Raw genomic sequence first — 27,474 nt, 5'->3', positions numbered from 1 at the left:
AAGAAATGGCATGACCATCACCGTATGGTATTAACATTATAATTAAAAGACATATATTTCATACATTTATTATTTCATCATACAAAGTACACCTCTACGAAGTAATATCACTGGTATCTACAGGAGACAACACTGTGGCGAGTGAAACTCTTGTCTTTATTAAAATCATGAATCATTTTATTTTAACTCTCTATGTATGATTTTTTCGCTGTCACTTTATATTACTTGTGTGCCATATTGTTGACTGCCTAGGGATTTTGTTCACACATTATTATCCATGCCCTAGGAGTTCACTGACACCAGTGTCCAGGGGGTCCTTGTTTTTCTCAATTCTTTTTAAAGTATAAATAAGACCTTCAGATAGCGGCCTTACAAAGAAGGGCAATAAGAGCCTATCCTTGAGTGAAATGTGCTTCAGGTCTATCAAGGAGGGGCTTTTGGTTAATTTGTATGCCGCAACATACAAGATACTAGCCATCTAGAAATAGATTTTATTTATAACGATAAACCTGTTCTTACAAGAACAACAGAATTCAGTAAACCTAGTAAGCCCCCAAAAGGCTACCTTCATTTTGAAACCCATGATAGAGCTAGGTTCTGTAATGAGACACACCAACAGGCACTGCCCCTCCTAAATCCTACTGTTACCACACTTTACGTTGTGGATCGTGGATTCCCTTTTTACTGTACCCCACATTGGCTCTTCTTCTCTGACCTTTGTGTTCAGCTGCAGCACATCGAAGTTTGGCTAGCAATTCTAAACTGCCTGATAGCCAGTCAGAGTAATCCAAATGTTTTGGGGAAGTTCTTTCTATTCACAAACCTCCTCCTTCATTCGTTCTCAAATGATCCCTCCTTTCTTCTCCACATCCCAGTGGTCTGAACTAGTCAAGGCTACATTAAATGTTAGAAACAACTAACATAACATTTAATCCCAAAGAATGCACTTCCTCTCCCAAGAATGTACATTCAGACTAATGAAAGCATTATCAAAGAAACAAATGTAGATACACACAACCTGAGTCAATTAAACAAGGACAAACTGAACAGACCATTAAATTCTTGTAGAATTAATGAAACATTTACTCACTTGTACTGACTCAATTCTGATTCATATTATATCATTTTTAAAGGGTGTTTAGAGTAACTTTGGAGTAAACTATGGCACTAATGAAAGGTACTGAAATGCATCAGTTATAGTACTTTTAAAAACACACAAATAGTGCACTATAAAATGCTGAAATCAAGGACAATGATCACCAATACTCTAAAACACTGGGCATAACACCATTCATTATCGAAAAAGAGTATTTGTACAACGCTAGTGTACCTTTTTATTATAATGCACCTTCACTTGTAGGTTTCAGAGCATTTAAAACCTTTTTTTCTTTAGATGTTTTAGGAGACACTCACAACATTAACTTCCACCGACACCTTTGTTTTCTTATTTAACAAGCAGATAAGGTCTTGTACTTCATGTAGCACTTGCACAGCCATTTGCGCCATTTTGCTACTCCATAAAGAGCAAGTACCCAATTAAAAATCCTAGTAATAGTCATATTATCAATCTCAGATGCCCCTGATGAGATTCAAACTGTGACCAGGGAGGTTACACAGAATTCCTTGCAGAGTATTGTCTCATATACTCCAATAATCTGACAGTTCTTACCAGACATGAAGATATATTTGCCTAAACATTTGCTATTGCCTTTGCTATCAATGGGACATGTATTAGCAATCATGTATGTGATTAATAAAAAAAAAAACTCCAGCTTTCATCCCTTTTTGCCAGTACTTACTGTGGCTGTCACTTTGTCCCAGTCTGAAACGAAAGCCCGGAATCCTTCTCCGAACACCGTGCCTGCGGTCCTTACGGGAGGCAAAACACAAATGTCAGCAGAAGGACAGCCACTTCTTAGACAATCATTGGCAAATCCAACCAGTCTAGTTCTGGTTGTCAGCAAGGCTGAAGGGGACTGGAAAGTGATGTGATACTGTAGAATAGACAATGTTCTAACCTAACTCCCCCACCACACCCACCCGGGGTGGGTGACAGAATACTTGTGCTGCATAATCTTGAATTAAGAAATATAATCAAGGCAGGATGTATGACAACAAGAGAGATGAATATGGACAATGAATTAGTGTGCATCTATGATTCATATTACAACTAGTGATCATATATACTCCTTTGATTTTTGTAAATCATTGACTTTAACAGTATTTTTTCAAAGAACAATGGGGGTCTTTACTGCTTGAGCACCAGTTTTAAAAAAACATTTTATTTCAAGGAATATCTACTGGTATTGAAGAAACTCTTTGGGAACTGTAGATTCATCAAAATACACTTTGAATCAATGGACATTATTGGAATGACAAACATCTGAACAGTGGTTTGCAAATTTGAGAGATTAACCTGCGAGTGAGACTATTATGGCTGAGAAAGCAATGCATATTACATGAGTCTATGTAATAGACTTGTAGATTCACAAGAAGCGTACATTCAGCACAACCAGGAGCGCATCCAACCCATAGCAACACGTTAGTTAAATAATCTGAAAGGATTTGTGGCACATGAGGCTAATGCTACTATAGCGAAGATAATTGTGTTCATTAAACATCATACAGTGCCTTAAGTTATGTTATTAATAGGTACATTATGGAAGACACAGCTTTGGCAAACATGTAGTCCTTAACATGTATCAATTTGCATAAAAATTATTTTCCTTATAGGGATTAAGACATCTAAAACTATGATGTTTAGAAATCTGCATGCATACTGGCAGTCTTTTTTTCATGTCTATGCCGATCACCACACCTGGTCCAAGACAACAAATGACTGTTTATGACTTCTATCGGTAATTGTACAAATGAGTACCTGTGGCTAAATTACAGTTTCTGTATGCTGAATGAATTATACAATTAATTGCTTTGGGTGGCCAACCTTTTTGCATTGCACTATTTGGGCGTTTCTGCTTGTAAGGACTTTTGGTCATCAATTAAGTGAGTCTTTATTTATATGCTTATACTACATTAAGCGAACAATTTCATTTTCTCTGCTGTGAATAAAAACAAAAAAGTTATTGATGATCCGGTGTGGCGTGCATTTATTCCGGGCCTGCAAGAAGACAGAAATGCTTTCGCTATAATATATCTCCAACTAATTACAACCTATGTTGTCCTGGGAACGAGGGGCTCTCTCCAACAGGTCAAAATTTTCTTTTTATTGCTGAAAACTATCAACAGGTATGAACTTCCTTACGCAGGTTTCGGTCCTGTGCTGGCACCTTGATCACAGGTATGGAAGTCCACCATCGCTGTTAACAACCCAAGCGATTGCAATTTATGCAGTTGCAGCTCCCCTGTGGAACTTCCTGATGGAAACATAATGCATGCTGGTCCTGGTAGTACAGCACAATGTTGTTTGTGGCCCTCCATTGGGCGGATGTTTTAGCACACCTGTTGTTCTTTCAATATGGGACACAAATATACCAACAGACAGAAGGTACTTCCATGGCAAGTACTTTTGCCCCAAGTCTAGCATGTCTCTATAGGTCACATTTTGAGAAACAATTCATTCTCCGTCCAGAGAACCTGAACAAACCTAACACCCTTATTTGGCACATTATATAGATTACATACTCATCTTTTAGAAAGGGGACCTGGCTACATGCAAGACATTTTGCTCCCGGGTCAACACCTTAAGTCTCTACATGAAATTTTCAAAAATAATCACTGAGAAGGAAGTACCGTTCCTGTGTCTTTTGATCAAGAAGAAATACAACGAGCTAATAGTAAGCTCATATAAAAAACCTACAGACAGGAATAGCCTTCTACTTTACCATTGCCACTACCCATAATCCCTGCGCGACAACCTACCATACGGACAGTTCTGCGCCTGCAACGCAATGGCAACAGACTAAAGCATTTTGATACATAGGCACAAAAGCTGGCCGTAGATTTGGAATCAAGACAATACCCTAGTAGTCAATGTGTAAAAACTGCACATAAACAGGCTAGGAATTGTAACAGAGAGACGCTACTACAGCTACGCAATAGACAACAAGACGAGACTAACATGCGACACTAAGATACGCAAAATAATTAAGAAACACAGGAAAATCTTACAAACTGGGCAACTATCGTTCTCACTACCTAGCTTTGTTTTTAAACGAACTGCTAATCTGAAGGATATAATAATACACACACGCCCACAAGACCATAATGAGTCAGACCAGAGATTACGAATAGTTTCTTACCTGTTGGTGTAGTTTTGCAGCTTGAAGATCTTTCTGGATTCACTATGCTGTGCATATTCCGCCATCTTGTGGTTGGAGTCGGAAAGTGCTTCTTTTTTTTTTTTTTTTTTTTGCTGTGGGAGGATGCGAAACCTGATCCCTCTGGTGAGGCTACAACCCCCATCGTGTGTGTGCAGGCTCTCAGATTATTTTTTCCCCTTCTGCCTTGTGATTTTGTCTTACTGCTTAATAAGTCTACTATAGATATTGCCTAAGGGGCTGAGAGTGCAGGGACACTTGTCGATTTTCAAAAGGTGACTTTTTAATAAATATTATATACACATTGACATGTACACACCTTTTTTTTTTTGCATGTATGTGTCTACCTATGTATGCAAACATCTATATAGATATATATCCTTGTATTACCACCTGCTTCTCCAGCCTCATCTTTCTGGCGCAGGTGGGTGGGTTCGCTAGTGAATCCAGAAAGATCTTCAAGCTGCAAAACTACACCAACAGGTAAGAAACTATTTGTTTTGCAGCGTGAATCTTTCTGGATTCACTATGCTGTGCATAGACTTTGTAGCGGTTTAGTTACGTTTGCAGCGGCTGGGAGGAAGATGAGCGTTGGTTGTTGAATATATGTTGAAGCACCTTCTGTTTGACTTGTGCTTCCTTGTTCATTTGTATATCCACACAGTAGTGCTTCGTGAACGTGTGCACTGAAGCCCATGTTGCCGCCAGGCATATGTCTTGAAAGGGTGTGTTAGCCAGGAAGGCTATTGTTGCACCCTTCTTCCTGGTAGAGAGGGCCTGTGCCCCTCCTGCTAGTTATTGGCCTATCGGTTTACCTAGTAGGTATCCATACGGCTTTCCTTTGAGGAAAAGTACCCTTATACGTACTACTTTGCGTATTAATCTGTATTTGTTTTAATAATGTTACATGTGACCAGGAACAACCCCCTTGGATGTTTTATTCAAATGGTTAAACGTCCTAGGCCCATTCATCCTTGTGTAGGCTAACACCTGATTTCCTTGTTATATTCTGTGCGTGCTATTTTTAAAATGGTCCTTACCAACCACAAGATCCCTTTTTTAGGTTTCGCCTTGTTCGGGAGCTGCGCACTGCGCAGCTTTTCGGCACAGGCGAAATCTAATGTTAGAACAGTGTGGCTTGGGAATCCGCCCCTCTGTTCCATTGGCTAGCTCCATAAATGGAGGCTAGCCATTAGAACAGAGATCTGTCCGTCATGGCCGGACCAGATTCGTGGGCATTCCCGCGATTTCTTCCCTCTCCTCCCTTTTCAAATCGTCATCGCGGCGGTGGGCGGAGTTTCGTTTTTTTTAATGTGTTTGTTTTCGTCATTCCATGCCAACCACGGCCGTCGGAAGAAGTACAGGTGAGTGCTTTGTTTTTCTTGCCTTCCCGCCCCCCCTCCCCCTGCCCTTGTGCCCGTTCCCGCCCCCCTCCCGCGGTCCGTGTCCCACTTGTAAATGCTTGTTGGGTATTGTTTTCCCTTCGGGTCCATCTCTCTTGCTTTTCTCTCTCGCTCTCTCTCGCTGCAGGTTTCGTGCAGTGTTATCCCCTCCTCTTCTCTCCCCTGTGCACTCGTTTCCTTCCCACTGTACTGCTACACCCACCTGCCCTCGTGCTGGGTTCTTCAGGCCCGGCTCCCGGCCGAGCTTAGGCCGGAGGCAGAGCGTGTACTGAGGGCAGCTCTGACCCGAGTGCGCATTGAAGACCAGAGCGTGTGCCAAGAGCTCAGAGTGGAGGGTGGATATCTAGATGCCTCATTGCTTTGATGTCCCTCACCTGACGGGTGCATTGTGCACTCAGGGCGTGTGCCGCGAGGACCATTTTCCTATTTACACAAAGGGGTTTACAGTAGGTGCCCAGGGCAAAAATGTGTTCTGAGGGAAGGTCGGCCGTGAGCACTCAGGAAGCACTGAGGGAAAGGGTGTGCACTGAGGTTCAATAACACACATTGTATTCAGGAATGGTGGGGGGGGCATGGCCTGTGTGTTGTTTTTGGGGGGGGGGGGAGGGGGAGGTCATAGTGCACCATGGGTTCCAGTCGTGATGATTCTGCCCCGGGGCTGTGTTTGGTCACTGTTTTCTGGACAGGGGATGTGTCCTCCGGGTGGGCCAGGTTGGGGGTCGGAGTATGCACGGAGGATAGTATCGTGCAGTCGCCGGCTGTGCTCCTAGTCTGCTGCTGCTTCTGGTCACAGTGGGGGGTAGTCTATCGAGTATTTTCTGCCTCGCACGACTAATTGAATTTGGTTGGGAGTCTTGCGCTTAGCCTGTGGTGTAAATGACGAACAGATGGGAAATCATTGTTAACTAAGTGGCCCCGCCCTGTTTCCAGTGTGTGCGAGTGGTGGCTGAGATGTGTACATCGCAGGGTCAGAGTGCAGCTCTGGCCTGTCACAACGTCATCGCTCGGGCTTCAGTGTTTATAAGGCACTTACACGAGGAGCTGGGCGCAGGGTGCAATCTGTCTGTATTCTGTGTACCTGTGTGCCCATAGCTTACTCTGTAGATTGAGTGTGTCTGTCTAACTCACTGCCTGGCTGACTAAGGGCTACGTGTCTTTCTACCTGCCCGCTGCATTACCTACATATATGCCAATATGTTTTTCCTGTCTAGTTGCCTTTAAGTCTGCTTGTCTGTCTGCCTGTCTATCTAGATGCATCGTACTTGGCTGTCTGTCGGTATATTTAACTGAAGTGCTAGCCTACATACCCGCTTGTCTCCTTACCTGTATATATAGCTGCATGTTTACCTGTCAGTCCCTCTCTCCTTGAGTCTGTCTTCGTTCCCATCTCCATGTCCCTCTGTCTCCATCTGTCTGTCTGTCTGTCTTCCTATGGCCTACTTCTTTCCCTGTCTGACTATTTTCGGACTGCCTCTGTCCCTCCTTATTTCCCTACCTACCTATATGCCAGCATGTCAATTGTGTGCCTCTATATCTGCCTGTCTCTCTGTTTCTTATGTCCAAAAACCTGTTTACCCATCTGCCTGCATGCATGTCCAACCTTCTAGTCTATCTCTCAATCTGCCTTTACGCTGTGTCTCTATCTATCTGGACTCTTTTTTTTTGTATGTGTTATGATGTGTGAGCTGTGAAGCACTCTCTCCTTGCTTTATAATCCTTGCTTTATAATGGTCGAAGTTTATTTCGATGCGTCGAAAGGGTGTTTGCATAAAATGATTGGTACCAGGTGGTGTCTTGATGCCAAACCACTGACTCCTGGAAGCAGGCACCGCTTTTGATGCAGTTGGTGTTCGTTTAGTATGTTTCACATGGTTTACAGGCTTATTTGCCAGTAATGTGAAATGCCACACCGTTAAGTTGCCTCCCACTCCACAGTTGCTTCAAGTGACAAGTAATCTTTTTGAACAGTGAATGAGACAGGTTGTCGCGACTCATCTGAATGTACATTTCTGTGGATGTATAGCACAGACTGGAGGAATGAACCCTGGCTTCAGGGAGCCTGTGTGTGCAGCATGCAAGGACGATTGCAGGTACAATGCAGGCTGCCAGTCTCCCTAAATATGCCATATCTTATTGCTTCCACATGTCAATCACAGCATCTGGCTACCCCAGGGGTCTGTTCAAGTTAGGATCCGTCTATAGCTGATTTACTGATTTGATACGACAGTGGATTCATGCATTCAGGGTTGTCTCACTCAAGTGTGTCAGTGGAGGCATGTATTAAGTATGGTCTCACTCAGGAGTACCAACAGATGCAGGCAGTGAGAATGGCGGCAGCCCAGGCAGAGTTGCAGCCCGTCCTGTGCTTGCTTCACTGCCTCCTGGCTGTGCTTGCTGCCCTGCCCCCTGGCTGTGCTTGCTCCCCTGCCCCCCGTTGCTCGAGCTTGCTGTCCCCCCCCCTCCTCATTGCTTGTGCTTGCTGTCCTGCCCCCTCGTTGTTTGTGCTTGCTCTCCTGCACTGCTATTGGCATTGTAAATGACAATGCCATTTATTTATGAACATAAATAAAAATAATGTCATGAGCAATGCCAATAGCTCTAACTTTTGCAAAGGCGAAACCATTGCATTGTAAATGCTTGTTTTTTTATGCAATGGGCCGGTTTTACTACCATAAGTAGATAAGGCTTAATGGTTTTTTGGGGTGCCTGGCTGATTTACGGGAGTACGTATTTCTTGTCTGATGCTCACCTTGGTAGCCCAGACCACTGCAGGGGTATGCTGATGCCCTGTTGAAATTTGTTACCACCCTTCCATGGTTATGATATTTTGGAACACGGGCGCTATTACCTGCTTATGCGTCCTGGTAATGTTCTTAGGAGAGAAAAGAGGGTAGAGGAAGGAAAGGCCTTACCGTATCATCTGCCTTCGCTTGTACATATAAACGTACCTGATGCTATATCTGCTATATATCTAATATATATATATTTGATGCATAGGCGCACATATGTGTGCGCTTATCCTTTCCTTACGAAGTATACTCCACCCATGTGGTCTATCCAAATATTGACTTGTACAGGAGAAGTTGTCCTGGACTTAGTTTGGCCACTGGGTTCAAGGAAGGTGACCGCCCTTTGAGTGTATCGCGCACAGTGGGCCTTTTGGCTAACTACTTGCGAATGGTCTAGTAATTTTAATTAGACTATTGCCTGGTGTTATTTGATTTGAGCTGCCTTGTGATTCTGTGCACGGGAGAAACACCGTAACCTTTCACTGTGCTGTGTGCAGACCATGTGTAGTTTCTATCATGTAGTCAGGAAGCCTGAAGAACTGCACCCTGCTCGTGTTCATTCTGCCCTTATGGATGGTAATGGTAGTTGTAACGGGAACACACAGTGGTAGGTGTGTGTTGCGTTTGCCCGTATACCTTGTGATGAGTAGGAGGTCCCCTCCGGTGGGCCACATGTGGGGTACATGTTCCTACATAATCCCAGTCAACCTACTTTGCTATAGGGTAGGCATATGCAATGTTTGAGGTATTGCTTTGATTGGGTTTGTGTTATTGTGTGTATGTGCAGCACGTGGTGGAAGGGTGTGCACCCCCCACTGTAGTTGGCGAATTTTATAATTGCGGCGAACCGCAGTTGGCCGGCCATATGGGATACCTTTGGAAGTCTCAGTGAACTCCATTGAAGAGCCCCTGGCTTCTTTATGGTGTTCAGAAAGGCCACAGTGAACCTCAGTTGCCGGCTTTCTGATTGGAATCGGTGGCTAACTCCCCTTGAAGAGCTGCCGGCATCCTTATGGTCTGAAGATTAGTCTCTGTGGTAGAAGACGTCCACCTTTTTGGGCTCGCCACGCCCATAGTGTGTGTGAGGTGAGTGTGGTTGTGAGAAGCCCACCCCTCCCATGGTGATCAGCCCTTTTAGTGAAGCTGAATCGGCTTTTGTTATTGAAGCAAAACCATGTTGTGCTGCAAGTACATATTGCATTGGTGAAATAAATGCTGTGTAGCGTGCGTAGATATGTACTTGTATGTTGGGGTTTGTAGTCTTGCTGAGTGAGACTCAATTGCCTCTTAGAAGTGACCGTGCGTTTAGAGTATGCATAGTGTCATATCTGCAGCACCGTTTGTTATAGGCCTTATGTATGTTGTATATTTTACACCGGCCTCAGTGAACCACCCATAATGTGTATGAGAGGATTGTAGTTGTGGTATGCCCCAGCATCTCGAGGCGATCAGTCCCATTAGTGAAGGTGATTCGCCATTGATATTGTAGACAACTTAATGTTGTGTTGCAAGTACATGTTGCGGTGGGGTAATGCTGTCTAGCGTTTGAAAACTATGTACTTGTCTTCTGGGGTTTGTAGTCCTGTTGTGTGAGACTCAATTCCCCATTATAACTATGCCTGTTGTGCTTAGACTGTGCATAGTGTTTATGTGACACACGCCAGTTTTAAAACATGGTTGTGCCGTCCCGTAGTGGTGAATAGAGGAGGGAGTAGGTATGTGTTTCAAATGTCTTGTGTGACAGTGTTCCAAAAGACATTGTATGTGCTCCCCATAGAAAAAAGTGTTTATATTTTTCATCGTATTTGTATTTATGTATTTATCTTTTTCCCTGGAGCCATGTGGTGCATGTTACCGGTAAAAAGGGGGGCGTATATGTATATATTAAAACACATACATGGACTGTTTGCATATGTAATACTGTGTTTTGCTTAATACGTGTATATATATATATATATATATATATATATATATACATATACATACACACAGACATATAAATATCTATATATACACATGCCTGAAAATTGCATATATAGAACTTCACCTGTACCTTAGTACTTGGTGTATCTTCCTCTTGATTGGCTGTATATCTACATGTATGCACCCCGCAGTAAAACATGTAGCTGTGTATTATATGCATGCATATGCATACACCCATACCTACCAATATAGCAATATACACCCAATTGTATCTGTTTTGATATAATGTACCTGGTCATGTTGGTATAGGAAGAATTTAACTCCTTTCAGCCTCCTATTTGCCACCTAAGACTCTTAGGAGGCCTAGTAGGCCAAGTTACCCAACTGCGTGTATATCTCGTAGTAAGGGGTCCCTCCCTAGCATCGCCTGTTACAATACTATGCAGCCGGCTGATAAACATTGTTTGGATTTGGCGCAGTAACTGACGAAGCATGATCTGTGATCCTGCCTCTTTCCCTACATGTAGTGTATAAACCTTGTGAAGGTACTGCAGTAACCAGTAAAAGTTTAGGTAACAGGTAAAAGTTTAAATTACCAGCAATGGAGGGGCCATACCGTATATAATAGCGTAATAGAGCATTAGCTATCAATCACTATTTTGTGATCTAATTTTAAAACCTGTGCATAAATATTGTACTTATATGTTGCACACGTTGTGCCGCAAATAATTTATTTTGCATTTGTGAACACATATTGCTGTGGATAGCGTCCATAGAGCATTAGCTATCAATCACTATTTTGCGATCTAATTTAGAAAACTGTGCATAAATATTGTACTTATATGTTGCACACGTTGTGCCGCAAAGATAGTTTTCTGCATTTGTGAACACCTAAATATTGTACTTATATGTTGCAAACGTTGTTCCGCAAGATCGTTTCCTGCATTTGTGAACACATATTGCTTTGGCTTATTGGGCCCTTTGTCTATGTGCACATGAGGCTTAAAGTACAAGGCCCCCTACTAATTTAGCTTTGTTAATGTAGTGGCTCAGTAGGGAACTTAGCCATTGCGGGCATATTAGTACTTAGTGCTATTTTGCCAGCGCCTGACTGTTTGCGCAAGAATGAGGCTTCTATTTATTGTATGCCCTATGTTTTATCGTAAATAATTGCTTCCTCGTCGCTGTGTTATGTTATCAGCGGCTGTTTGGCCGTGCAATCTTTGAGGCTTATGCACAGCATAGCTGTGAACCCTTGCTTTGTACTGCCTGCACAAAAATCTTTGTCGTGTATTAATTGCGAAAGCTTTGCATTCAATTATTATAGCCAGGTGCTTTAGTAACTGCTAAATGTTGCCCTATGGTATGAGATATAGCAAGCTCTTGGGCTTTGCAGAGAAAAACACCTTTACCGCAAATTTCCCCTTTTGGAAGGAAATGAAGCGCTTTAATTCATCTAGACTCTGAGAACCTAAAACATCCTTCGAGGCCCAGTTTAGTCAGGCCGTTCAGGAATGCGCTTTTCCAGAGATGAGGCCTTGATTTAGGAGGCCTTGGAGGTCGATGAAGGCTTCATGCAGTCTCCAGGAACGGGCGAGTTTTATGGCCCTTACAGTGTAATGCTGGAAGCCTCCTTAATGCTATGTTTATCAGGGAGAGGGCAGGGGCTGTGTTGAGAATTGGGCTATGTGCAAACCAAAAGGTTTGGCTTTGACGCTAGTTAAACTGGGGCCTTGGGTGCTTTTTAGGTCGAAGGACCTATAAGCTGCGCAAAGCGCAGCTTCCGATCCGGAGATCTTATGTTTTGGAGTAGGGCAGTTTAGACCCGCCTCTCTGCTCCGTTCGCTTCCATTGGCTGGCTTCCTAAACGGAGGCCAGCCATTGGAAGAGAAGGTGGTCACTCCAAACAAGCCCCGTATCTTTCGGATTCGGGGGCGTAAGTTTTGCTGTTCTTTAGCTCGTGACGTCGTCCGTCACGCAGGACAGCAAAACACGCCCCGAATCCGAAAAATTGCGGAAGCTTGAGGCCGCCATTTTGCTGCTGGTAAGGTTGAGGTAGGCTGCTCTCGCTCTCGTTGATTTTGGTTCTTTCAGGCGGATGAGACCAGGATTAAAAAAGCGAAAGTCCGCTGCTACCTTGTGAGACTGCCACGCGTACAACTGGACCCCACTGAACGTTTCACGAGAGTGAGTGGCTATGAAAGGAGCCTTCTTTGCTTTCTTTGGAAGTACGCGGATTCAGTCTGTGTTTCATCTTCGGGACCTGTACATGCCGCAGGTCACTCTTTTCCAAATGCACCCTTCCTTAACTGTAACACACTGCATGGTTTTATATGAAGGAGCTCAGGGAAATCAATTTAACAGAACGTCCAAGCAGGATAGGAGCTAAAAAACAGCAGAGATATATTCGGAAAAACACGAGAGCTAAAACTGATGAATTGATGTGACATATATTGCATGCCATGCATATCTTAGGACAGGCTGCCATCAGGAGGACAAGACCGGGATTTCAAAGTTGTCATTTCTTTTACTGCAATATTTATTCAGGTCACGCTTTAAGAGGTGCTCGTGTCCAGGGCCTATTAGGGAAATGTTTGATTTTGGCTTCGGAAATAGACGTCCGAGAATGTTGCATCACTATGTTTGTTTACTTGTTTAGTCATTTATTAGGGTACTCGTAGTCTCTCCTGGCCGATTTACGGTCGCGTGAGCAGTTCCCCCGTTGCACCTGACACAACGTTAGGTGAGGAATAAAAGTAGTTGAAGCCAAAACGTATACACCTCGAGTCAAATTATGTAAAGTTAGCTCTGGTGAAGAGCGGTTTACTACTTATATTTGGGCCAACAAAGTTGGGAATAAACGTGTGCTGGTCAGGAAGCTCACATTTGCATACACAGAGTTCAACCGCCTGAGCAGTTTGCGATTTTATAGAACATTGAAATGCATGGGTGCAACTGTAAGCAGAGCCCAGGTGAAACTTTTTATGTGGCAGGAGTTTCGAGGTACGAGCAAAACATTTATTCTAGTATTAGACTGCCGAACACATCACAACAAGCCTCACTTCGACCACACGTAAGAACTTTTCCACAGAATGAACATAGGTTTGTCAGGAACCGTCAGCTTTTCGCACAGATTTGGTGCGCCTAAACTAATTTTACTGTTTTTCGAAGGCAATAAACATGGACTGTTACTAAGCCAAAAGTCGTCGAAAAACCTAAATCTAACACTCAACCCAAGACTATAGAGGAAGAACTCTTCTACCCAGATCCCTCTGACGACCAGGCAAAGATATACATTAACCCAGAGACTGGTAAAGTTACCATCCTGCATAGAAAAAAAGAGTCCTTTGGATTTTGAACCTCAGTCCCCTATTCCATTAAAGAAAAAGGACTTTGGGACTTCTCCCTCTAGACCCTTAATTCCTTTTCAGCCTATCATGCCTACTACACCTTTTATTCCCTACTCTCCTTACTCTCCTTCTCACCACGGGGACAATGAGGGTGACACGGGGGATGAGCCACAGCCTCAATATGACTTCCCACAAGATCCTGAACCACAAGAGGAACCATGGGAAGAGCCAACAGACCCTTACAACACCCATCCCATCCCTGATATACTCTCTTACCCTACTAAGCTGTCACCTACTGATGAAACCATAGTCTTTAATCAACTTATAGACAGGGCTGCACAATTCCACACCGTAGATATGCATAACGACCCTGTTGAGGAAGACTTCTTGTTTGACACCTTCCCTACATCTGAAAAATGTGTCAAAACACTTCCCATGTTAAAGGGTGTTCTGAAACATGCACCTGACATATTTAAGGATACAGCCAGGGCACGGGTAATTAACCCCAGAATAGAAAAGAAGTATAGGGCAGCTCCTACAGACCCTACCTACATCAGAGGGCAGTTACCACTAGACTCCCTGGTAGTGGCCAACGCACGAAAAAGAGCCAACTCCCAAACCACTGGGGAAGCACCTCCCCTAGACAAGGAGTCAAAAATACTAGAGGCCTCAGGCAAAAGGGTAGCAGCACAAGCCTCCAACTCATGGAGGATTGCTAATACACAAGCCCTACTGGCTCGAACGACAGGGCGCATTATGATCAGCTAGAAAGCCTAATGCAACACCTACCTGAGCCTTTCAAAGCACAAGCCCAAGATCTTATACAAGAGGGAAAATTCATTACAAACGCCTCCATCAAATGTGCGCTTGACGCAGCAGACATGGCAGCTAGGTCAATCAACAGTAGTGTCCTACTACGCAGACATGCATGGCTGTGTTTTTCTGGTTTTAAAAATGAGGTGCAATCCACCATTCTTAACCAGCCTGGGAATCAGGATTTTCTATTTGGTCCTGCTGTCGACACCATTTTGGATAAAATGAAAAAGGACACAGAGACCGCAAAATCAATGGGGGCATTGCAATTTCAGCAACATAGAGGCTCCTCATACAGAGCAACTACACGAGGAAATACCTCACAAACATCTGCCTCGTACAAAGGTAACACACAAGGTTCCTTTAACAAGAACACAAACAGAGGAGGTTACAGGGGAAACAACAATAAGGGAAGAGGACGCGGAGGCAATAACACCAGAGCCTCCACGGCCACAAAACAGTGACTTCTTTATGCTACCTCCAGACCACCTAACACCGGTCGGAGGCAGACTCCAACAGTTCCTGCCTGTCTGGAACGCAATTACCACAGACAGGTGGGTGAGAGAAATTATCTAGTCTGGCTATTGCCTAGAACTGACTTCCACACCACCAAACATACCACCCAGACATCGTCCAATGTCCAAGTTACACATCACCCTGCTACAACAAGAGGTAAAATGCATGCTGGAAAAGGGGGCCATAGAGCAAGTCCCTTTCCACCAGCAAGGGACAGGAGTATACTCCCTATATTTCCTTATTCCAAAGAAGGACGGTTCCCTCAGACCAATATTGGACCTATCGGAGCACTTGCATATGATCACATTACAACAAGTGCTCCCGTTGCTTCAACAAGGAGATTTCCTAGCAACACTGGACCTCAAGGGTGCGTATTTTCACATACCCATCCATCCAGCCCACAGAAAATACCTCCGGTTCACAATAGAAGGTCAACACTACCAATTCAAGGTTTTGCCCTTCTGGGTCACCACGGCTCCAAGAGTGTTTACAAAATGCTTAGCGACAGTAGCAGCACATCTCAGAAGGCAACACGTCCATGTGTACCCTTATCTGGACGATTGGCTGATTCAAGCAAAATCGTACCAACAGTGCGCAGCACACACGTCTCGGGCAATACAGTTGCTACACAACCTAGGCTTTTCGATCAACTACGCAAAATCACATCTGCAACCGTCCCACAAACAGCAGTACCTGGGAGCCACTATAGACACCTCCGTGGCAAAGGCATATCCAAACTCAGCAAGGATAGCCTGTATGGAGACACTCATTCGCAAATTCCTGCCAAAACACTCTATGCCAGCTCAAGTTTTCATGCAGCTCATAGGTATGATGGCCTCCTGCATATTCAGTGTCCCCCATGCCAGACTCAAATGCGCCCATTACAGGAATGCCTAGCACGGCAATGGATCCAGGCTCAAGGACAACTAAAAGTCCTAGTGTTGGTAAACAGTCGCACTCACAACTCTCTGCAGTGGTGGAACCCACAAAACCTTTCTAAGGGGCGACTGTTCCAAGAGCCGGTTCCACAACTAGTACTGACAGCGGACGCATCACTAACAGGCTTGGGAGCCCATTTCCTCTAATACTCAGTACAAGGGCTCTGGACAAACAAACAGAAAAAGCTGCATATCAAACAACTGGAATTGCTAGCAATATTCCTAGCCCTAAAAGCATTTCAGACATACTTGTACAGCAAGACGGTGTTGATCCGGACGGACAACATGACCGCAATGTACTATATCCATAAACAAGGAGGAACGTACTCTCCATAGCTGTCCCATCTGGCACAAAGCATATGGAAGTGGGCGATTCCCAAAAACATTTTTCTCCTAGCAGAACACCTTCCAGGGAAGACAATCCGGTTGCCGACCTGCTCAGCAGGCACAGCCAACAACTACACGAATGGGAGATTCACCCCCAGGTTCTCCAGCCTTTCTTCGAGGAGTGGGGCCACCCAGAAATAGACCTGTTCGCCACAAAAGAAAACTCCAAATGCCAGTACTTTGCTTCCAGGTTCCCACATCCATTGTCACAGGGCAATGCGATATGGATGAACTGGTCAGGCAGATTTGCGTACGCTTTTCCCCCAGCACCGCTGATCCCGCTGGTGGCACTCAAACAGCGGCAACACTCCCTCACACTAATGCTGGTTGCTCCCACATGGGCGAGACAACCGTGGTACACAACGTTCCTAGAACTCTCAGTAGTTCCTCATCAAAGACTGTGCCTTGCACCTCATCTTCTAACTCAGAACCATGGAGAAATCAGACACCCAGATCCCAATCAAATGAACCTAGCGATCTGGCTCCTGAGGTCTTAGAGTTTGGATATCTTAACTTGCCCCCAGATTGCATGAACATCATTAGGGAGGCAAGAAGACCAACCACACGAGCGTGCTATGCAGCTAAATGGAAAAGATTTGTTATTTACTGCAACGATAATCAATTCAACCCCTTAGACGCTTCAAGACAAAACATTATATGTTACCTGCTGCATCTACAAAGATGTAACTTAGCATATTCTTCAATACGATTACACCTCGCTGCTAAAGCAGCATACCTTCAAAACAGGCAACACCTTTCACTGTTTAGAGTACCAGCAATCAAAGCCTTCATGGAGGGTCTAAAAAGGGCGATTCCCCCATCCCCAGTCTGGAATCTAAATATAATGCTTACCTGACTTATGGGCCCGCCCTTCGAACCTCTACATTCATGCGAATTCAAATTCTTAACGTCCAAGGTTGCTTTCTTGGTTGCAATCACCTCACTCAGAGGAGTGAGCGAATTACAAGCACTAACAATTCAAGAACCTTTCATGCAGGTACATGCCAACAGGGTGGTTCTTAGAACAAACCCTAAATTCATGCCTAAAGTTGTATCCAATTTCCATATCAACCAATCAATAGAACTGCCAGTCTTCTTTCAAAATCCACAGTCGGTGGCTGAAAGAGCCCTGCACACATTAGACGTGAAGAGAGCTCTACTTTATTAATGTGGACAGGACTAAATCCTTTAGGAAGACAAAACAACTATTTGTTGCTTTTGCACCACAACACAAAGGGAATCCAATTTCAAAATCAGGAATAGCCAGATGGATAGTTAAATGCATTCAAATATGCTATCTAAAGGCAAAACGCACTTTAACAGTTCCCCCAAAAGCAAACTCCACAAGAAAAATGGGGGCATCCATGGCTTTCCTAGGAAATATTCCTCTTGAAGATATCTGTAAGGCAGCCACATGGACCACCATACACACTTTCACAAAACACTACTGTGTAGACGTGCAAGCAAAACAGCAAGCTGCTGTAGGCCAGGCTGTCCTCAAAACTCTTTTTCAAACTGCTGCAGCTGGCACAGGTAGTCACCGCTAGAGGAGATACTGCTGTACAGTCTATGCACAAGATATGAATTCAGCAGCCCACATGCCTGGAACGGAATATGCTACTTACCAGTATGCATCTGTTCTTGGCATGTAGGGCTGCTGACATTCATATCGCCCGCCCTCCTCCCCGATGCCTGTAGCAGCTGCAGCATTATCTCTGGCATGGCCATCTCTTACTTTACTATCTCCATCTCTGCCACAATGGAGAAAAACAATCTGAGGATGGAGAAGATGCCCATGCGCACTGCAGTCCAAGGTAGGAGTCACCTATCTCGTGATACTTCGAAGACTCTTCCAAGACAACAAAGTGCAATCATCCGGACCCAACACTAGGTGGCGATCTATGCACAAGATATGAATTCAGCAGCCCACATGCCTCGAACATAGGAGTGTTTTTATGTCAATCCAACTATTATAACGGAGATTGATTGGACTGATGACGTTAGCCCAGATTGACTTCACAGATTCATGCCCCCTTGTAAAAATGGCTGCCATGTTCACACATATATGAGAGAGAAGATTCCCATCACATTATAAATAAAAAACCCGACCCAAACGCCCGAACCGAGTGTTTCCACTCTAGTGGTTGAAACCAGGCTTTAACTGCACGTAACACAGCTGCTTCCAATTAACATTGATGGAAGACAGAATATACTGGAGACCCACCGCACTCTGATATAAAGGAGTTCGTAAGTGCGGCATAGCTGCTCTATTTTTCCAAAAGAGAGTGTCAGTGAAATGTAACCGCTCGCTCGCCAGATCATTAACACAGGTCAACTGGCCCTGTATTTTGATATTTTACAGCACACTAATAAGCATTGCCACAAGGTAAAATACTGAAGGAGTACTGATTTATGCCCTCAGTGGGTAAGTTTTCCTCACTGATCAACAGAGTGTGTTGGAATTTCATGATATGTTTTATCTTACATGTGGGGTTAGTGAATTGTACTTTTTAGTTCATGTGACACAGAGAGAGAGCATGCACATGTGAGCATGCTTTAGTGTCTCAAATTGTCACTTTTTGATAATAGTGAAATTGAGGATGTCATAATTTTGTCTGCACTACAGATCTTCTCAAAAATTGATACGTAGATAAGTATAGGTTACTGGGAGTAACACAAATGAACTCATATCGAAACCCCAGTCACTGTGTAGATTAGTTTTAATGGTCCTGAAGAAAAGCCGCTAGATAATTCACATGACTAAATTAGGCTTGAAACATGTCGACCTTCAGATACCTTAGATAAACACTTCTAGTAGGTGGCACCACATATTTTAACACAGGCAGTAGGTCTCAATCATTAAAACATTTCTGTAGAGTGCCCTCTGTCCAATTTGTATCCCAGTCTTTCACATATTTACTTAAGACAGCACTCTCCATTTTACCCACACCTCATCATGCGGCTTATAAAAAGATCTCCGGTAAAGAGCCATCATTGAGGGTGCCCGTCGGGCAGTGCAGCAGCAGCCAGAGGTGGAGCAAAAGCCCAATGATGAAGCATGACACCTATCTAGGTATGTGAAGGCATTTGTTCCTACAGAGTAATGCTCCCTGCAGACTTGTGAACCGCAACGGACCTAAGCAGACAAATCCGAACTTACTAGGAACTGCACACCCTATGATCTTGGGTATAATTTTAGCCAGCCCCCAATGGTTGTGTGGTTGCCGGCTAGGTAGGGGGGGGGGGGGGGGGGGGGGGGATTGGGTAGTCACTGCTTTGCTGTGGGTGTTGCTCCACATTCAGAGGCACCCCTGCCTCGTCCCTTGTTGTTCCCTCCTCTAAAGGAACCTCTAAAGTAACCCTTATTGTAGGTGGACTGGGTTTGTTTTTGTTGGGAAGTGGATGTGTCTGTGGAAGTGGATGTGTCTGTGGAAGTGGATTTATATGCACCTCCAAGCTGAGATACGAAAGGGTCCTCTAGGAGTGGCAATTTGTAACACTACCATGGCCTTTTTCATTTTGTTAAGGGTAGTAACTACCTGTGGTCCAAAAAGGTGCTCTTTATCAAACAGCATATTTAAGACTTCCTGTTGTATCTCTGGCTTGAATCCAGAACATCTAAGCCATGCAGGTCTTCTAGGAAGCACGCTGGAATTAATTCCTCTAGCGGTTGTATCTGCTGCATCTAGGGCACAGCGTATGGAATAGTTAGTAAAGGCCTGCTCCTCTGTAGGCCTCTTTTGCAGCATTCCTCTGGAAGGTACTGCAAGAGTTCTTCCAGTTAATCCCAATGGGTTCTATCATAGCTGGCTAGAAGAACTTGTTAATTGGTAATACACCAATGATGGCTGCCTGTGCTGAAATCCTCTTCCCAGCTGCATCTACCGTCCTTCTCAGGAGGTGGAGTGTCTGCAGTAACTAGACTGTTTGCCCTTTTCCGAGCAGTAGTTGCAACAATGGAGACTGGTGGAACCTGACTTTAGATGAAGAGGGGGGTCAGAAGGAGCCAATTTGTATTTTTTGTCCACCCTTGGGGTGATGACCCAGGCATCAACTGGCTCTTTGAAAATGTCCTTGTCTAGTCTCATCATGCCAGGAAGTCTGGCTAAATACTGGGTGTCCTTGGTAGTGGAAGAGAGGGTGTCTAGTTGAAAATCCTGCTCTCGACGTTCCTTATGTAGATCAATACCATGGAAAGCTGCAAGCCTAGCGATAAACTGGTGAAAGAAGTGGCATCTTCTGGGGAGGGAACAGTTGGATATAAAACTGGATCATTGGGAGTGGGGTTGGCGGGGGGGAAATCAGTGTCATATATATATCCCAAGGGTCAGGATCTCCTAATGGACCTCCCACTAAGCCCATCAATGTCTGAATGTGGTGACCCTTGAGGTGAAGCATGAAGTTGGTCAGTGTGCCGGTATTTTATGAGGCAACATAGTCAAAATCGAAATTATGTCCGTTCCATTAGAAAAGCATCTTCAATGGAGGTGGTGACACGAGGGAAAGATAGCCTGAGACGGCGGCGCCCTGAAGGGTGAGCGGTTTAAGTCTGAACCAATTAAATTAAAGTGCAGCGCAGAAGTGAAAAAGTGTGATAGAAAACAATACGGTCAAAGACAATAAATAACCTGAATAATTTACAGAACAAAGTCAAAACATGGAGCAGAGGGACACACATCCGAACCAGCCAGCGTTGAAAACATCACTCTGCCCAGCGAGTCAGTCGTATGAAGCCCACAACGAATGGCGAACTTTGCCGCATCTCACCCTTCTGATACTGCTTTGGAGAGGATGGCCCAGACCTCCTTTGAGACCAGTGGCAGTACCTGCGCAACCATTTCTCATATGAAGTGGGAATAATGGCCCAATAGGCATTAGGTGTTCACTGACCGCATTGCAAGGCTGGCAGAAGAAAAGATTTTCTTACCCAAACTATCCAGCCTCTTGGATTGACTGTCCAGGGGTGCAGAAGGGAACGCGCCTTGCGAGGTATAGGCTAGGACCACCAAGCTATGGTAGGGTAGGGTAGTCAGTGAGGAAATTTGAGTCGCCAAATGCAGGGCGATTATCCTATTCACAGGAGCCCCTGTGCTGGGCTTGGCAGGAGGAGACACCCGGCTGCAAGACCTCCGTTAAGATGTTCATCTTGATCGCCACGGAAGGGAGCTGAGGTTCAGGACCTTCACTAACCTTCTCACCACCATAGCATATAAAGCTCCAACCTCCGTAGCCTTGGTAGGGGGAGAAAGCAGGCCAAAATCTGAAGAGCTATTCAGTCCACTGCCCCGCCCCCCCCAATTCCTCAAACCAGTCCATTTTCTGATCAGGCTGGTCTTGTCCAGGGTCCAGCGAACCCTCCCAATCTTCCTCCATCCCTAGCCCTTCAAAATAAGGCTGAGGAATCGACCAAGGACCAGAGTGCTGTCAGCGCCGGAATCATCTCCGAGTCATCGGAGAATGGGGCTGGCGCCGCCAGGGGCGCCGGGGGAAGTCTCAGTGTCAGGGAAGGCCATAGTGACACGACCAGCGCCTGTAAGGATCCATTACCGGATCCACAGGAGGGCGGCGTGGAACCCGATGGAGCCCCCTCTGGGGCTAAAGGGACCGAAGGCGCGCCGGCATGGTCAGGGCTTCCAGATAGGAGGCACATGGTATCCTAGAATTCATTTAGTTTGCCAGGCGGAGGTTCAGCAGAATAAGGCCTAGAACGCAGAGACTCCTTTGTCGCGTCATCCGACTGTCAGGGCGAAGTTCTTCTGCATTTTGTGCTCTTTACCTGACCAACTCAAAGACTTTGAGTGGGAGGACAAAGACTTAGGGCGTCTGGAGTGGTGCCTGGGCCTTCATCTCGACCGAGAATAAGACCTCCGGGGCAAACTACGCGGTGCTGAGCACCGGCTGAAAGTAGCTTTAGGGACCGCTCCCTCACAGCTTTCAGAGCCATGGCCTGGAAGTCGGAGCATGACTTCGAATCGTGGTCACGCTCCAGGCACCAAAGACACATCAGGTGTGGATCCGTTACAGACATGGCACAATGACAGACACCACACAGATCGAATCCGAAAGCTTTCTTGGACATTCCACACTACAAAAAATCATCTACAAAAGTCGAAAAAGTCCTGTCAAAAAGTGATAGAGGGTAGCTGTCTTCACGGATCTAAGCTAACTGGCAGGGAAAGAAATGAAATGACACCAGTGCACCGAGGTGGCGCCTTCATAGGTAACGCTGGCGTATTGCTCGATGAAAAATCTTCAAGATCCAGTCTGAGGCCTGGAATATTCGAAGTACGGAATCTGCAGCTAGATGTCTCTATCAGAAATGTTTTTAAAATTATGTACCTTTTTGGCACTGCTGCTGGGAGACTCTAATGTGATTTTTGAGCTGTGCAATACTGTTCAATTCTCTTAGCATCTGGGAGACTGAATTTTCATTCCAATTTACATTTGACTGAACTATTTGTTCAAACTCAAGTCTAAATTAGGACAACCCTGTTTTAATCCTACTTTTCCCATCCCTTATGACTTGTATATGACATTCCCAACCTTGTGTTGTACTGTGTACACTTTACTGGTCCGATATTCCTTGATCCATTAGGAGTGCTTACAACAAATTGCCCGAGAAGGTTACATGAAGAGAACTTTTCTGGTCACCATCCTTAAAACATATGTGTGCCGCTTTAGCGATAGAGACCATGGCTGGAGGTGTCCTAGGCTAAACACTCCGCTATGCATCTTCCTCGCACCACATACTGACATATCATATTAAACTGGGGCCTAACAACCGTGGATGAATAGGGGCGCTATGTGTGTCAATGCCTACGCAAATCAGAAATACTTTGAAAACATTTGCTATGCCATAGGAATGGCCTGTAAGCACTTCTTTGGACTCCTGTGGGCGCCATCTTGGCTTGGGTGAGTGGAAACTTTGGCGGGCGCCATCTTTGAGCGTCCCGACGCTCGAGCTCTTTATTGCGACGCCTACTTAAAGTCGTCCGCTCCCGCGCAGCGGGACCGCGCAGTGGGACGCCGTCGCTTAGCCGGAGTCGTGCCAGAGTCCTGCCCGTCTGCGCTCGTCCGCGTCGAGGAAGCGTGAGCGGGAGATGGACTCTGGCATTTAGTCATCATACCATCATGCAGAATACCGCGACGATCAGGTACAATCGCGCCGCTCTTCTTTCTATTAGAGAGAGAGGCTCTTGGTGTGTGTTCATGATCCTGTGCACCCGCTGTCGGGTCCTTATGACTGTGGCAGTTTGTCACTTGATACCCCCACTGGGGTGCGCTCTGTGGAAAGGAGTGCCCTAAGTACACGTACTAACATTTCTGAGCGTGTACTTAGCATATGGAGTCTGAACGTGAGATCGTTGGTCAAGCACCATCAGTCCTTACGTGACATGATCGAAAAGGACTCTCCTGACCTCATCTTTCTCACTGAGACTTGGCTTCAGGACGCAGATACTGCAATAATTAATCTGGCATTCCCTTCCAACTACACAGTGTTTACTCTTAACCGCACTTCTAGAGGGGGTGGCATAGCCATGGCGATAAAATCTTGCTTCCCGGCTGATTGGAAAGCTCTTGACCTACCAGCGTGCGAGAGCGCTTCTTTTAAGGTAGCCTTCAGTCATCAGTTCACTCTTAGCGGTATGCTTATTTACCGCCCGCCAGGGAACGACACTGTCTTCAAGGCCGCTCTTGCAGACGTGGTCAGCTCTTTAGCTCCTAGATGTGCTAATTTTAACATCCTAGGCGACCTCAATATACATTTTGATCAAAGGTCATCTGCACCTATTAATTCCCTGCTAGCGGACCTTGAAGCCATGCAATTGAACCAACTAGTTACCTCCCCCACCCACACAGGAGGTCACATCCTTGACGCCTTCTTTACCACACTGGAACGAGCTAGGGTATCTGACCCGATGGTGGTAGGTTGGACTGATCATCTGTTGGTGAAAGTTTTGTGTCCCTTAGATGACCCACAATTTAAACCGGTGGACAGACTGATTCTCAAAAGAAACTGGCATAAGCTCAAACTAGAGGAGTTTTTTAAGATCTTGGAGGCGCAGCCCCTGGGCATTCTGCTGAATGTGGAACAAGGATATGAGCAGTTTCGTAACTGGGTCCTAGCCGCCCTTGACTCTCTTATACCAATGCGCTGGTCGAAATGCCATGCTAAAACTCCCAGTCCATGGTATAATGATACTCTTGCCGAGCTTAAGAGAACGTGCCGGCAAGCTGAAAGGGCTTGGAGGAAATCCTTTGATCCCACCTTGAAATCTCTGTATTTTTCCTAGCTTAAGATCTATCACAGGGCAATCTGCCAAACCCGAGCCGCACACTATGCTTCTGAGTTTCAGAATAGCCCCAAGCCATCTAAATTAATCTTCAAGGTTCTCAAAGACCTTGTGGGGAAACGGGCCACCTCGGTGGAAATCTGCACGGACTCTCACTGTGAAAGTTTGGCATCCTTTTTCGTGGAGAAAGTGCAGGCAATCTACCGAGGATTTATGTCATCTGTGACCAGTGCTGAGCAAACTGGTGTGACGGCTACGGTTCATGAAACCCTATCCTCCCTGCCAGTAATGTCTGACGAGGTTCTCAATACTCTGAGCCTCAAAATTAAATCTGGCTCTCCATTAGATCCGTTGAAGCAAGAGTTATTCAAACTTCTTCCGCCCCTATGTCGTGAGCCTATACTGGATTTGATCAATCTATCGCTCACATCGGGTGTGGTCCCCTCCTCCTGGAAGCAGGCAGTGGTCAGCCCCATTTTAAAGAAGCCTAACCTGGATCCCCTTTTACCAGAAAACTATCGTCCCATCTCCCTCCTGCCCTGGACCGCTAAGGTTACTGAGGCACACGTGAACTCCATCTTGTCTGCCCACCTTTCTCGAAATAACATTCTAGACGAGAGCCAGAATGGTTTTCGTGCACAACACAGCACCGAAACTGCACTGCTCTTTATGACTGAGCACTTGCGTACGGTGCTAGATGCTGGGCAGACAGCGGCGCTCCTCCTGTTAGACCTGAGCGCCGCGTTTGACACGGTGTCTTACGATATTCTGATCCGGCGTTTGGAGGAAGTGGGAATTGAGGGGACTGCTCTCCAATGGTTTCGCGCTTTCCTCTCGGACCAGTTTTTTAAAGTGGCTATTCCACCTGGTCAGTCCTCTTTCCATCCACTGGGGCTGGGGGTTCCGCAGGGCTCTGCGTTGAACCCCACTCTGTTCAACTTATATGTGAAACCGCTGGCTGCAGTCGTCAGACAATGTGGCCTAACCATGACATCGTATGCCGACGACACGCAGCTGGCGGTGACACTCAGCGGGGATCCCGAGGTGAACGCTCCCAGATTCCGTGCAGGACTCATAGCCGTGGTGTAGGAAGGTGGCTACCTGACTATGGTTACCCCAGATTTTTTGCCCTGTGTTTAGCTGGTTTTCGACTTAGTTGGCCTGGTTCCCTGCTAATCAGGGCCCCAGGCTATCTGCTCTCTCTGTAAAAGGGATTCCATGTACCCTAGGTGCATAACTAGATTGGCTTGGGTCACCTTATCAGCCCCTGTACAGTGCACTATAGGTGCCCAGGGCATAGGTGCATCCAAGGCCTACCAGGGGCTGCAGCATAGCTTTTGCCACCCCTGGCTGGTTCTTAAATTGACACAACTGGCTGATCACTCAGCTGGGGCAAGTGGGTGTAATCACCCCTTGCTTAGATATAGTATACCTATATCTAAACCTATATCTGGACACATATATAACCTGTGAGCCACTCCTATGGAAGGCCTCATCAATCCTGGAGGCAGAGTGCGTGGTTTTATGTGAGATGGTGCTCTGGCATGAGCTGAGCCTGTCTGCAGCTGTCGGGAACAACTCCCTAAGCTGATCCGGGATAATGCCATACCATATACTCTTAAGCGCATTATAATCCTCGCGGTTATATAGCAACTTTGGTTTGGCTTTATCAAAACATGTCGTGTAAGGTGTCATACGAATTGGAATACTATCCCCTCGCCAGTTCTGGCGACGGGGATAGCATTCCACCCTTCTAGAGGGAGAAGACATGTTACTTTACTGAAACGCGGTTGATTTAAAATGAGCCTCAGATCCACAAAATGGATGCCCCTGCCACAGACACGGGTCTGGCCTCCTGCTGCTGACCGAAACCCGGCAGAGGAGGCCTGGACAAAGAGTTTCCTGTCACAGGGCGGTGTCAAACCACCCCAGACAGGAGATAGTGGATTGGAGTAGGGAGGTTTCAAAGAAACCAGACACTGCCTGGGGAGCACAAGGCTGCCCCTTGCAGGATCCGGCCAAACCGGTTCTGGGGCCTCCCAGCCCCTGTCCCAGCGCGGCCAGGATCAAAGGAGAGGGGTGTAACCACCCCCTTCCTGGGTCCCACCCATAGGAGGGGACCTAGCAGGATGTCCAACCCCCTAGATTCGAATAAGAGGGGGAGCAGTCCCAACGGACCTGAGATCATCCTGAAGAAACATAAGAAACGAAATCTGGACCCTTCGACTTTCTACACGACGTGAGAAGACTGAAGAATCTCCCTTGTGGTCAAGGAGTGACCACCCTGTGCAAACAGGCACCATCCAGCCCTCGACCCTTGCTTTGTTGCAGTTCCCGCCGGAACTCGAGCGACAGAGATCGACGAGATCAAGCTTGCCTGCCTTCTACCTGCCCGATCCACAGTCCCTGCAGAGCTGAGACCCGTGGAGGCGACCGGAAGCGTGGGGCTCGCCATCTTGAAAAGGCCACGAGACGCTGACCGTGCAGCCCCCGAGTGACCCTCGAAGCTGTACACCGGGGTTTGAGAAGCCCCAGCCCCGAGCTCCACTTGCACCAAAGCTCACCCCTCCACACTCGACGAGTGCTGCGTGGGGCCCTTCTGCCTGTGTGTGCTCGACGCGTTGGCCCGGTCACTTGCCAGCTGGCTTGTGGCCCCTGTGCCGACGAACTTCGAAATACGACTTGCTTTTCTGGTTGCTCCAGATCTGCACCAGCTCCTGTAAAAAGGAGCACCCACTCTGACCCTCCTGGTTCGAGTGATAAGCAATCTCCCGGTTCTGCGTG

The 27,474-nt window shown here is 45.9% G+C and overlaps 1 protein-coding gene across 1 annotated transcript in view; it reads right to left on the bottom strand.

The window, feature by feature from the left end:
- LOC147710752 (ATPase family AAA domain-containing protein 3-A) overlaps positions 1-27,474 on the bottom strand; it is a 554,267-nt gene that overhangs the window by 400,943 nt on the left and 125,850 nt on the right. The window contains exon 7 of the mRNA XM_086921474.1: positions 1,800-1,869. Within this exon, the coding sequence (XP_086777600.1) occupies positions 1,800-1,869 (70 nt within the window). The remainder of the gene's footprint in view (positions 1-1,799; positions 1,870-27,474) is intronic.

Source organism: Lissotriton vulgaris, chromosome 5 (genome assembly GCF_964263255.1).
Source record: "Lissotriton vulgaris chromosome 5, aLisVul1.2, whole genome shotgun sequence".
Classification (NCBI taxonomy): domain Eukaryota; kingdom Metazoa; phylum Chordata; class Amphibia; order Caudata; family Salamandridae; genus Lissotriton; species Lissotriton vulgaris.
Note: the sequence above shows the minus strand (reverse complement) of the source record. Positions and strands in the feature narration are given on the sequence as shown.